A 12,841-nucleotide genomic window follows, 5' to 3' on the forward strand; every position below is an offset into this window, starting at 1 on the left:
ACCATCGACATATACCAGGTCTGTAAATATGAAACCGGAATTTGCCCATAGATGGCCGTAGCTGTCAATGTAGTTACCGTCAAACCGCGTCATTGGCTCGTTGACATCTCTGACAAAGATTTTCAACTCACAACAATACAAGTTTCATACAACAGCATACTTTGTAATAGCGTTGAACATGTCGAATTTTGTGCCTGGAAACTACGATTTGCGATTGCGGGCATTGATTTTCTGTTACCATTTGAAGAAACTCGCTGCAGAATCGCATCGAATGCTTGTCGAAGCTTACAGTGAACATGCTCTTGGTAAATCACAGTGCATTAAGTCGTTTAAAAAATTCAAAAGTGGCGATTTTGACGTGAGAAACGAAGAACGTGGAAGACCACCGAAAAAGTTTGAAGACAGCGAATTGCAAGCATTGTTAGATGAAGATGACACTCAAACGCAACAACAACTCACGGATCAATTAAATGTGACACGAGAAGCCGTCTCCATACGTTTGAAAGCCATAGGAAAGATCCAGAAGATGGAAAAATGAGTTCCACATGAATTGAATGAAAGACAGCAGGAAAACCAAAAAACCACTTGCGAAATACTGCTCGCCAGGTACAAAAGAAAGTCATTTCTCCATCGAATTGTGACTGGCGATGAAAAGTGGATATATTTTGAGAATCCTAAGCGTAAAAGATCATGGGTAACTCCAGGCGAACCATCGACATCGACTGCAAGGCCAAATCGCTATGGACGGAAGACAATGCTCTGTGTTTGGTGGGATCAGAAGGGTGTGATCTATTATGAGCTGCTAAAACCTGGCCAAACCGTTAATACTAAACGCTACCGACAACAAATGATCGATTTGAATCAAGCTTTGCGTGAAAAACGACCAGAATATAAAAAAAGGCAACACAAAGTGATTTTGCTTCATGATAATGCACCATCACACACAGCAAAACTGGTCAAGGAAACGATTGAGGCGTTTAGTTGGGAAATACTTTCGCATGCGGCTTACTCACCAGACTTGACTCCGTCCGATTACTATTTATTTGCATCGATGGGACACGCACTTGCTAAGCAGCGCTTTACTTCTTACGAAAATGTACGAAAATGGCTCGATGACTGGTTTGCCTCAAAAGAGCAACAGTTTTTTTGGCGTGGCATCCACAAATTGTCAGACAGATGGGAAAAATGTATAGCTAGCGATGGGTAATACTTCGAATAAAATATTTTTTATCATTTTCATACAATAAACGTGTATTTTCTATACAAAAATTCCGGTTTTATATTTACATACCTGGTAGTACTGGACGGAGCATTGTGCTGAAATCGTATTGACAGACGTAGAAAAAAAAATCATATTGACAGACGTAGAAAGAGACAAGACGATGTAAATATGATAACAGTAAGAATATAGGATATAAGAAAAAGTAAAATATAAAAATATACGGTCAGATTTCTCGGGGTCGCTAAAGCCCGTAAGGCCGACAGTCTTTTATAGTACCTCGTCGATGATATAGGTTTCAGAATATCAAAGTAGGAATATCGAAAGTAGGATCGAAACTTCGACTTTCGGAATATAGAATGGTTAAATTGAAAGATAAAATACTCACATCGAAAAAACAATCGCTTTTAGTGTTTTAGCGTTAACATATCGGAGTTAGGTCTGTAGATGTGTCTTCTCGGGCACCAACAGGTTAATTAGTCCAATCTCCTCGTCTTTCATCCGCAATTTCGTAGAACTCACCGTCGCTTCTCCATTACACGTCACTGAATGTAGAGATAATAAAATCTTGTTTGCCCAATTCTCCCTTATTTTTCTGAGACTCCAGCTGGGATGATCATAACAATCAGCGAACATTGTTACAATCGGCACTGAATGCAACTAATTAAGATTAGAACGAAATATTACATACACTGGGTGTCTCAAAACTAGCATACGATACTTTCACGACGTATGTCGGAGCTTAAAGCTGAAAATTCGAATGCAAAGGTATCATTTTGGGAGCCACAGTGGCTTCTGAATTGTAAGATCCAAGACTTGCGTGAATAAATCACAAAGCACTTTCGCATCTCAACTCCAATCGTTGCGACTTGCGCGCTGACTTTAGATCGAATACTATTATGCACACTCCTACCTACCTGGCAAACTTTAATGGATTCCCTTAGGTCGGCATGGAACCTTGCTCACACTTGCGGACCATAAATAATCCTCAACTACAAATTCCGTTAAAGCAATCTACGTGTCTCCTTGAAACTCAATTCGAAGCCCGCAGATCCTCAGTATTATATTTTTAGTAACTGCTCACGGCTACTATCTGCGGCGCTGCATCTTTATTGCAGTATTATCGGCTTGAAATCGCCAAAAGATCAGAAGAAATGCAAAGTGCACGCAGTAATTACAATTGTTTTTTACGTGCGATGAATTTTGTCGCGGTCTCGACGCGAGCGCGAGCGTACGATTTCTCGTTAGCGACGCTTAATATTGTTTGTCGCAAACCCGACATGTATACGTTGTTGTTTTGATAGAATATGCAATTTAGTTTATTCACATAACAGTCGCGCGAGCAGACTGACGCTCGTCGTAGTGGACGTGAATTGCTGCAAGCTTGAAAGTCACGACAACCACGGAAATTTCTTGGCATTGTGCAATATATGGCAGTTGAGGGCAGAACGAACAACGCGGAGATTTCGGGTTAATATTTGGATTAATATTTGCTGAAAGATATTTTGGGCGCCCGTTCCTCCGCGAGATTACGGCGCGATTTGATGAAATATGCGCGGAGATCGAAATGCAAACGGTGAAATTAATTCGTGAATAAGCCAGAAACATCAGCGGAAAATAATAAAGAGAGAACGAAGGATATATCCAGTCACATAATAAATTATATCTTGCAACTTCAGGATTATACTGAGACAGCTGAATTGTTTTCAAGAAACACGCAACCGTCGTACTTAACGCTTTCCACTTTTGTAATGGTTAAATTTTAATTAATTTGCTTTAACTTACCCATACACTGAAAAGAGAGAAAAGTATCTAGAAGAAATAGAAAACACTTACTCGGTGAAAATACTAATAACATTTATTTATATCAGTATAAAATGTTTCCAAAATAAAATAAATGTACACTATAAAAGCTGATGTGTTAAATTTAACATTTCATGTGTCCCAAATTATCCACTCTCATTTATATTAAATTTAATACAAAACAAATGTGGTAAAAAATAACACGCATAATATATAAAAAATTAACACAAGAATTTAACACTTGAATACCGTCAGGAATCATAATTTGTGTTAAATTAAGTAATATGTATAATGTTAAATTAACTAAAATGAAACGTTAATTTGAAAGAAGTATTAATCTATGGTTCTGATGAAATAAAAATGTTAAATTGACACAATCTATGTCTGACACATTAAATATGTCAATTTAACACAACCTGTGATTCCTAACGGTATTCAAGTGTTAAATTCTTGTGTTAATTTTTTCCATATTATTCCATGTGTTACTTTTTAACACATTCGTTTTGTGTTAAATTTACACATAAATGAGAGTGGATGATTTGGGACACATGAAATGTGCTAAATTTAACACATCGGTTTTTACAGTGTATATTTTCGTAAAATATTTTCGCAATCGTTTACTCTATTTAAATAAAAGAATTTAGATTCGAGTAAGTGCGTTATTAGTAACCACCGAATAAACATGTTTTATTCTTCAGATATCTTTTCTTTCAATTTATAAAAATGTTTTAATCGTTAGTTATCAGTTTGTGGTTTTAATTGATGCGCAAGTATTCAGGATCAAGTTCAAAGTCCGTCATCGACTTTAGGTTTCGTATAATAACAACAATATCGTAGTCCTCCGTATACCTGTGCTCCTCCAGATAAAAAAGTACACGAGGCACTTGGCTGTCGAGGGTATTAGCGACGGGGCGATGAGAATTAAAAACTCCGCTCTGTCGAATACCCGCCTTTGATGCCGAGTTTCCAAATTGCATTCGCAAAGTTTGGAGGAGAGAAGGCTACAAGACTGTCGTTTAAGCCACGCACGGCGAAATATAATGAAATGTTCGCGTTCGACAATATCCATTATTCAGAGACCGACTTTGATCACGACGCTGTAGGCGCCTTTACGGCGCCCGCGAACTTTCGCCGTTTACCTAAGGACATATCAGGATAGCGCAATTTCAGCTCGCTACACAAGCCTCAGCGCAACCGACAGGATCTCCCTCGAGGTATACGACCTCCTCGCAATGTTGATACGTATCACGAGAATATATTCTCAACATTACACTCGCAACGTCACGTCAATCGCTCATTTTTGTCGAGAACTGTTTGTGCGAGTTTCGAGACACCCTGACGATACGGAATTACTTAAGAGTGCGAATCAATTATGCAAAATGTAAGGGAGAGTGGGGCAAATAATGAGGGGTTTTTTACTTCCTCGTGTAAGATATTTTCAAATTATCAAGATCTTTCTAAAACGATGTTTTACTAAAATAATACTTTCAATTATACGAAAAACTTAAGTATAAGACCCATAAGTCATATGGAATAACTAGGTTTTTATAGAAACTAAAATTTGCATTTTGTCACTATTTGCCCCAGTGTTGGGAAAATGGTGACAATCATGAAAAACAGTCCTGAACTTCCATTCAGTCTCTCTTTTGACGATATGTGACTAAATAAAAATTGAAATATAATTTCTTTACTGCCATATGTAAGAATTGTATTAAAACAAATGATATATAAAATATAATTTTGGTGAAATAATATGACGTGCTTTTGGAAAGTGATTTTTCAAATTACTTATTAATATTTTCTATATTTAAACCTAGTTTAATGGCTTTCAAGTTACACCCGACAAAATAAATGAAAAGAAATGCAATTCAACTAACACTGAATAAGTAAAATAACGTTATTTAAAATTTGTCACTCTTTGCTACAGGAGTTGCCTCTTCTTTTAAAACACTTAAGGAGACTAGAACGGTTTCATCTTCCGAAAATTGAATGAAATTCGAATGACGATTGTCGACAAACGAATAAACATACACAAGATTTGTTTTTTTTTTTTAATTTTTATACATACTTTTAGAAATACAATAAACGGTAGAAGTTCAAAAAATATTAATAATTGAGTGAGATATTCTTAAATTAAAAATACGTTGTTTTTGCGGTTTTGCCACGATTCCGGAAAAACGAGTTGGAACTTTTTAATGCGCCAGGCGTCATTTTGTAGATAAGATTTCTCTCTATAGATTGAACCGAAATGGAACTAAAAATTTAAAAAATTAGAGAAATAGCGAACAAAAAACCAAAAATGTTTAAAAATTTCAGTTATTTATTATTAAAACGGTATTAAAAAATATTATAAATATTAAATATTAAAATATATTAAAATATATTAAAAAAAACGGTATTGAAAATTAATTTTCATGTGCAAACTTCGGTTCAGTCTATGCAGTACATCTTTAATTAAATAAAAAATATCAAGTTGATATCTTTAGCCGTTCTTGAGCAATCGTGGCAAAACGAACAGAAAATGCTGTTTTGAAAAATAAACGACCGACTGTTCTCGTCTCCTTTGTTGTTACACTTATATTTGTTATCAGTGACTTTCACACGCCTATAGTCTTTGTTTCCGATATTATTATTTCTAAGTTTTCGAACTGTTATTACTATTTATCAGTTTGTTTTAAATAATAGTATCTACATTTCTTACATTACATGATCGCGCGCGCTTCGCCGGCCGCGCGCCGCCTCACATTTTTCGCTCTCCTGAATTCAATTTTACAAATATCGAGGTTCTTTTTGTGCCAAAATGTTTTTAAAGAATTGTACTAAACGATTATGTAAAAACTCAAAAATCGATTTTTTGAAGATTTCAAACCGTTCTAGTCCCTTTAACCTTTAGGCTGCCGGGAAAGCCACTTTTGTGGCTCTGCATAAATCTCAAAATTCCGCGCCATGTGTATGTTACTTATATGGAACAATTTTTTAGAAAAAAAACCACTTTTTTAATGAAAAAATGCCGGCAACCTCAAGGTTAAAACAATAAAACAAATTGAACAATAGAGGTTAGATCACACTAGAAGAAACATATATCGTATAACGCTAAACAGGTAAAATCTCATTTAGAGGTTCGCCAGTCAAAACAATCTAAATAGAAAAACTCGAATAAGATTTAAGTTTTATCTTGTTTCACAAAGGCCAAAATTTTAGGCTTCTTTATTAGCTATGTTTGGCTTAGTAGTTTAATCGTTTTTTTCAAAGATGATTAGATGTTCGAGAACTTACTCGCTATTGATGGTGGTAATAGCATAGACGTGGAAAATATAGGAGAAATTTAAATTGTCACTATTTGTCCACCTCTCCCTTACTACATGTATTTTTCTCTCGCACTCTCCAAATTAAAACGAACGATAATCGCGTGCAACTGTTGATTTCTAACAAGCACACTCTTCCTTACGTCTTATTCGTCTTTTATAACATTAGTTTTATGACTCGACGCGAGCAAGATCGCGCGTCGTTTTACGCTAATGAATATTCGACTGGCAACGGAGAGGGAAAGTCCCGTGCGTGAAAAGGCGAGTCGAAAAGAGGAAGAGACGTGTAATTTACGAACGAAGCGACGACGAGGGTCTCGCGTTCGTCCTTCGACGAGGGTTGCTTGTCGTAGGAGGTCGAGGTAGGAATCGCTCGAAGCCGTTGTCAAGGTGGAAGTTACAAATTGCCCGTCGTGAGTGATTTCAGGAGGGATGTGTGCGACGACGGTCACGCTCATTGGAGCGCGATATGTCCCTTCGTCACTTGGATCGTCGAGCAAACCACATTTGCCGTAATATCGGGTTTACGCTTCCTATCGCCGCGTAGACGACTCATCAGTAACTGTATCACGTCGAACCCGTGGCGTCTCTCGCGACTGTAATCTCCTATATCCACTGTGCCAAAGTCCCGCTCGAATGTAATCCTTCATGCGCGCGGCGAAAAGTTATTTAATTTTTCCAGCAGCAAACGCGAATTCGTACACGAAACTTCATCGATGCTCTCCCAATTCCATAACATTTTCAGTTTTCGACAATTCCTCAAATAATCTACAGTCGTGATGTGTGAATATTTATGCTAAAATGTGCGTGATCAAGAATTTTAAATGTTACATGCTAGGGAATGAGACAATTAATGGAGTTTTGCGCATCAGAACAGACGCTTATAATTGGATAATATTAATAATATAAATATATGTAATATTAATATTAATATATATTTATATGTACATTTATATAATTTATATTATACTGAGAAAGAGAGCACATACACAATCTGTGTATGCTTGTATTACATCACATTTTATATTAAATAGTTTATATTAAATAAATAGTTTTCACACATTATATTATGTATTATTTATATTATTGTAATACATATGCTATTATCAAGACTGCAAATGATAATTTCTGAATATATATATTTTTTTTTATTTCGGCGTACTTTGTAGAAATTTTGAGCATGCATTTCCTCATCTCCGACGTCATCAATTTCAAGAATTTCACGGCCAGTAATCAGGAGACTTAACATTACTTAATCTAGAGTTTTCTTTCTGGCAAAACGCGTCCAGTTTCCTCGTAAAAACAAAATAAAAAAAATGTCTAAAAGTTCATAGATAATATTTTCAAACTTCAGGAAATTTCGAAATTCGTTATCATTGTTAAAAAAAAATTGTTTCGAAGGATTCTGTATGTTTTTCCTTCATTCTTCTTCTATTGGTTCCGCGTGGCACGTCTTTTTCCAGAAAAAATCCTTGCTTGTTCCTGACCTCGATACCGTGTCATCCTTAAGAAAAACGAGGGTAGAGAGAAAGAGAGGAAGAAAAGGCGCGTCACGTGGTGGAAGGCGCGCCCATAACCAGGAAATTCGATGTCGTATCCTAATTGGCGTTTACGGTACACGAGGGTGCCATGCGTCAGCCGGTATTATTACGTTGCCTATATAATGAGTTACCGGAGATCTCGGGCCTCATTATAGACGACGCAAACGCGGTCTTAAGCCTCATGTCATGAGACGCCATTGCTATGCCCGAAACCGTGGATCCCTGGTTCTGTCGCGCGAAAGGATTTAGAATAGAGATTACGGACCGTTAAACGACACAAGTAGCGTTGCCGTATTAACACAGCCATTAGCCGCCGCCATTAATTTACGTGGAATCTTATTTTAGCGCTAAATTATAACGAATACGAGAATAAATGTACGCTCGTGATTTTCAATTCAACATCTCGGCAGAGTTTCAAACGAGTGAACACACTTTTATGTGGGCAAAATTAATCGCAAACAGAAATAAATACGTCGAAAGATACACATTTGAATGCCTGACGATTGACACGGTAAATTAATCAACGTTTAATTCTAATTAATCAACACATCGAGAAAATGAGTGAGGCTCGAACCAATTTAGCCGAGACTCGAACCGTGGTTTGAGTCACAGCTAAATTAGTTGGAGACTCGCTCATATTTTTTCGACTCAATTTAATCAAAGCTTGCGGCTATCAAACTAAAAATTTAATTGCATATGTTTCTTATCCGATATATTTTTATTTTCTGTTTACGATTAATTTTATTCAGAGATATGTTTTGTAACGTACATATGTTGACGCCGAATGCTTGCGCGCATGATAAAGTAATTTAAAAAATATAGATTGGAAAAAGAAATGAAAGTAGCATTTTTAGGATGTTGTTCGAGATCGAAAACTCTTCTCACAGAAAACTCGATCGTGTTTCTTTTCCTCGCGACTCGACGTGTACGCGTCGAGACACGGGATTGTCGTGGACAAAAGCGCATATGTCGGCCGCGAGCTCTCTCTACTTGAGAAAATGCGATCCTCCTTAATGCCGCCCGCCAAACTTCTCCGAGGGAATATCCGAATTAACTGTACCCGACGGAAATGATCGTGGGTATCGACGAGGATACGCGAGACTTCTCGACCGTCTACAAGACAGATCACCGCGTAAAATAAGGCCGAGAGGTAAACCAGATACAAGCCGTTACCGCGTTATCCGTTAGGCTAGACTTTGAGTAAACCATACAAACAATATTTGAACACGCAACGGGAAAATGATTCACTGTCTGAGAATGAACGAAGCGAGGATCCGCTAGAGATCTACCTGAATGAAATAAAATATGTAGAACATTATCTTGGGAAGACGTGTATTATCATTTACTATCTATCTCGATCTTTTTTCCTTTTGTTTGCTTTGTGTCTTCCGCTTTTATCCTCTGCAAAGTAAAGATACCGATATTCCAAAAGGAAATATATCTGATCCTGGACATTGTCTTGGTCTTTAAATACGAGTATTTAAACTATCAACGTAAAAAATCAACGTAAAAAATATATATGCAGAAAAGAATTAGTATTCACTTAGAAAACAAATATAAAATTATATAAAATTTATTGATGCAAGTAACTTATCTTCGTTTAACGTTATGTAATCTTATTTTAACATTTACATGTCAAAAAAACTTTAAAACAAAAATGTTCTATTGTGTATTCTGTGTACATGTATTAAATATGTATATTCTATGTTGAAAGTTTAGATATTCGTATTTGAAGCCCAAATCAATTAGGCCAAAAGATTAGGTACGCGTCCGCGAATTGGTACTTTTATCTTACTACTTTCGACTGACTCTTCTCTTCTTAAGGCACACACACACGTGCAATGTAATCGAATATCCTTGAAATTACAGTTACGCGACAAGTTCTCTCGTTTGAGAAACGCTCTACTCTGTCGTGCCAGATGAAAATTTAATAGAACGCGAAGCGGAGAAATCGAGACAGAGCACGTATCAGCTAGATTATTCGAAAGAATCTTGTAAGAACGTCCCCATGAATAATTAAGAATTCTCGCTACAATTGTCCGCGGCAACTTGTATCGCTACTAAAAAACCTATCGATTTATTCTCTCTATCCGATTAAATCGCACGGTGAGATCCAATTCTGTTTAGGCTTCCACTTTCCGGTGATCCCAGATAATTGATATATCATAGATATATAAATATAATAATATATCATATATAAATATTTGCACATACACAGCCGCGACTGTACCTTGGCAGAGGTAAAACGTTATCACTCGATTGGATTACAGTCGAGACGATTAATAAACGAGTATACCGAGACCCACAGATGATTGCGACGAAGAGTTTGGACAAAAGCATCGAAAATCTTTCGATCACGCAACAATATTTAGACCCTAATCTTAAAGAACGAGTCATTCTTTACGTCACGTATATAAAACTTATCATAATAACCGTGTCAACTCTTTCGATTAATATCTCATTACCTGCTCAACTTAGAATATCTTCTTTCTCATAGTAACAGAAATTCTGAGAACATCGACACAATCGGAACTATGAACAGAGAATTGTGGTACAAAGTCTCTCGGATGCGAATTAAATTGCAAAGGCTATCAAAGGATTCTGAAATGGGTGAGTCGGATTGCAATCAGATACTGAAACGAAATTTCATTTTATCATCGAAAGTATTCTCTTAAGCTTTCCCGATTTTATATCACTTAATTGTTAGGTCAAAAACATGGGATTCGCGCATGCAAGGATATGTCGGGATGGCGTACGAGTACGAAAATGGTAAAATAAAATGTTTAATACACGCAAATTAGTATAAAACAGAATTTATGTTCTTCCATGCGCACAGAATTCAATTTCGTCTCACTTTTTCGTTACTTGCTTAAATTATTTGTTTAAATCGTTTAACCACGACTGTACAAATCTCTCGTATTCACATCACACGCCTGTACCTGCCGAAAAACAGACGTTTTATATCTGTGCTTACTTTCGCATAATTATTTACATATCTAATATATCTAATATAGGATGTGGACACACGTTACACTCATTCTCACTCGCTTTAGAAAATACGTGCTAGCAAATATAAATACTTCAAATTTGATACGTAGGTACCTAGGGAACTTTTAAATGTTTAAAAAAAAAGAAAGAACTTTCTATTTTTCGGAATAACTTCTTAGAGACTACACTTAGAGAGAAAGATTTGGTTGAATCAAATAAACGCTTCTTTGGAATAGTCCAAACGAATTTTTTGATTGATTGAACAAAATTTTGTTTGAAGCAACAAAAATATTTATTTGCGGCTTAGTTCCAAAGAAATATTTTTGTTGTGTCAACCAAATAATTTGTTTGGACTATTCCAAACATTTATTTGATTCAATAAATCGTTCTCTCTGTGTAGTGAATAGAAATTCGCTGGAAGCGAATAATTTTGCCTTGACTTGTCCATGACAAAGTAAAAAAAAGTGTATTGACTCGTAGAGACTTATTCCTTGTGTCTTGCTGTTTGCGTTTCTTTACCTGTGCTAAAGTCTAGCAAAGTTAAATTAAAAGTTTCTTTGATTCTTCTTAAGTACCTACGTATGTGTACAAATTTGCTTATTAAATTGTTTATATCCATTAAATATTTTAAGACACACAAGATTATGAAATAACGCAAGAGCTTTTGCACTATAAAACACTGTACTGTCTTTTACAGATTATATGGAATACACCTGGGAATTGCTTATTAGCCATATATTATCAACATCTTCAATTGCGAGAAATCACACATATATGTTGCTGCGCAAACATCCGTTTTGTACCTTAACAGTTTAATTATATTGCATATAAAGAGATAGGCTCGATCAAACGACATTGTATAGTTGAAAATAAAAAGATATAGATACTTTCTTCAACGAATTTTGCAATATAATCGCGATAGTATTTTAAAAAAAACCAAAAATTGTCAAACATAAATTTTTCTATTAAGTATCGCATATATTAAACAAAAATCGTTATTTTTGATGACAGTAAAAAACGCTTTTTATTGTCATTAAAAAATTTTATGACTAATTAATAATATTTTTTTAATCTTTTTAGATCGAATTAGTCGCGCACGTTAATTATTAATAATTAATAAATCTATGAAAAGACTGAAACGGACATAAAGAGCTAAGTTACGGTTGTTAGGAGTTTAATAAAAATTAATAAATACAAAATTGAAAAAAAATGTCACTATTAAGCTACCTAGTCAATGTTTGAAAGCTCTCTAATATTAATTACACAATATGCCTACCAAGTAGATCCGAAACGACAAGAGCATATTGTTCCTAACTATTTCTAGAATGGCACTGTTTGTGTAGCCTTGGGTCAGTGATTTAAATTATGTCCTAATATATAAAGCAATACAATTACAGCAGAACGGAATTTAATAAACAGAAATATACATGTGCCGAATTATATATTTCGGCATATGTATATTTCTGTTTATTAAATTCCGTTCTGCTGTAATTGTATTGCTTTGTATATTAGGACATAATTTAAATGACTGACCCAAGACTACACAAACAGTGCCATTCTAGAAATAGTTAGGAACAATATGCTCTTGTCGTTTCGGATTTACTTGGTAGATCTGATCTACTTGGTAGGCATATTGTGTAAGTAATTAATATTAGAGAGCTTTCAAAAATTGACTAGCTATTAAGCTACCTAGTCAATTTTGAAAGCTCTCTAATATTAATTACTTACACAATATGCCTACCAAGTAGATCCGAAACGACAAAAGCATATTGTTCCTAACTATTTCTAGAATGGCAGTGTTTCTGTAGCCTTGGGTCAGTGATTTAAATTATGTCCTAATATACAAAGCAATACAATTACAGCAGAACGGAATTTAATAAACAAAAATATACATGTGCCGAATTATATATATCACTGACCCAAGACTACACAAACAGTGCCATTCTAGAAATAGTTAGGAACAATATGCTCTTGTCGTTTCGGAT

The 12,841-nt window shown here is 35.5% G+C and overlaps 2 protein-coding genes across 8 annotated transcripts in view; one reads left to right on the plus strand and one right to left on the minus strand.

Moving 5' to 3' along the window:
- The window catches only part of LOC116846231, a 106,310-nt gene extending 94,089 nt beyond the window's left edge, over positions 1-12,221 (plus strand). For 3 of the 4 annotated variants that reach the window (XM_032819794.1, XM_032819796.1, XM_032819793.1), the window contains exons 2-4: positions 10,366-10,478; positions 10,576-10,637; positions 11,554-12,221. In XM_032819794.1, the coding sequence (XP_032675685.1) occupies positions 10,366-10,478; positions 10,576-10,637; positions 11,554-11,664 (286 nt within the window). In that variant the 3' untranslated portion in view covers positions 11,665-12,221. The remainder of the gene's footprint in view (positions 1-10,365; positions 10,479-10,575; positions 10,638-11,553) is intronic. The other variant, XM_032819795.1, reaches the window with a different exon arrangement.
- The window catches only part of LOC116846229 (nuclear transcription factor Y subunit alpha), a 7,913-nt gene continuing 5,709 nt past the window's right edge, over positions 10,638-12,841 (minus strand). For 3 of the 4 annotated variants that reach the window (XM_032819790.1, XM_032819785.1, XM_032819786.1), the window contains exon 6: positions 10,666-10,807. In XM_032819790.1, the coding sequence (XP_032675681.1) occupies positions 10,789-10,807 (19 nt within the window). In that variant the 3' untranslated portion in view covers positions 10,666-10,788. Of the gene's footprint in view, positions 10,808-12,841 lie in introns of all 4 variants that reach the window. The other variant, XM_032819787.1, reaches the window with a different exon arrangement.

The sequence above is a fragment of the Odontomachus brunneus genome, unplaced genomic scaffold (assembly GCF_010583005.1).
Source record: "Odontomachus brunneus isolate Ranch 3 - 2012 unplaced genomic scaffold, Obru_v1 Obru_scaffold_062, whole genome shotgun sequence".
Taxonomy (NCBI): domain Eukaryota; kingdom Metazoa; phylum Arthropoda; class Insecta; order Hymenoptera; family Formicidae; genus Odontomachus; species Odontomachus brunneus.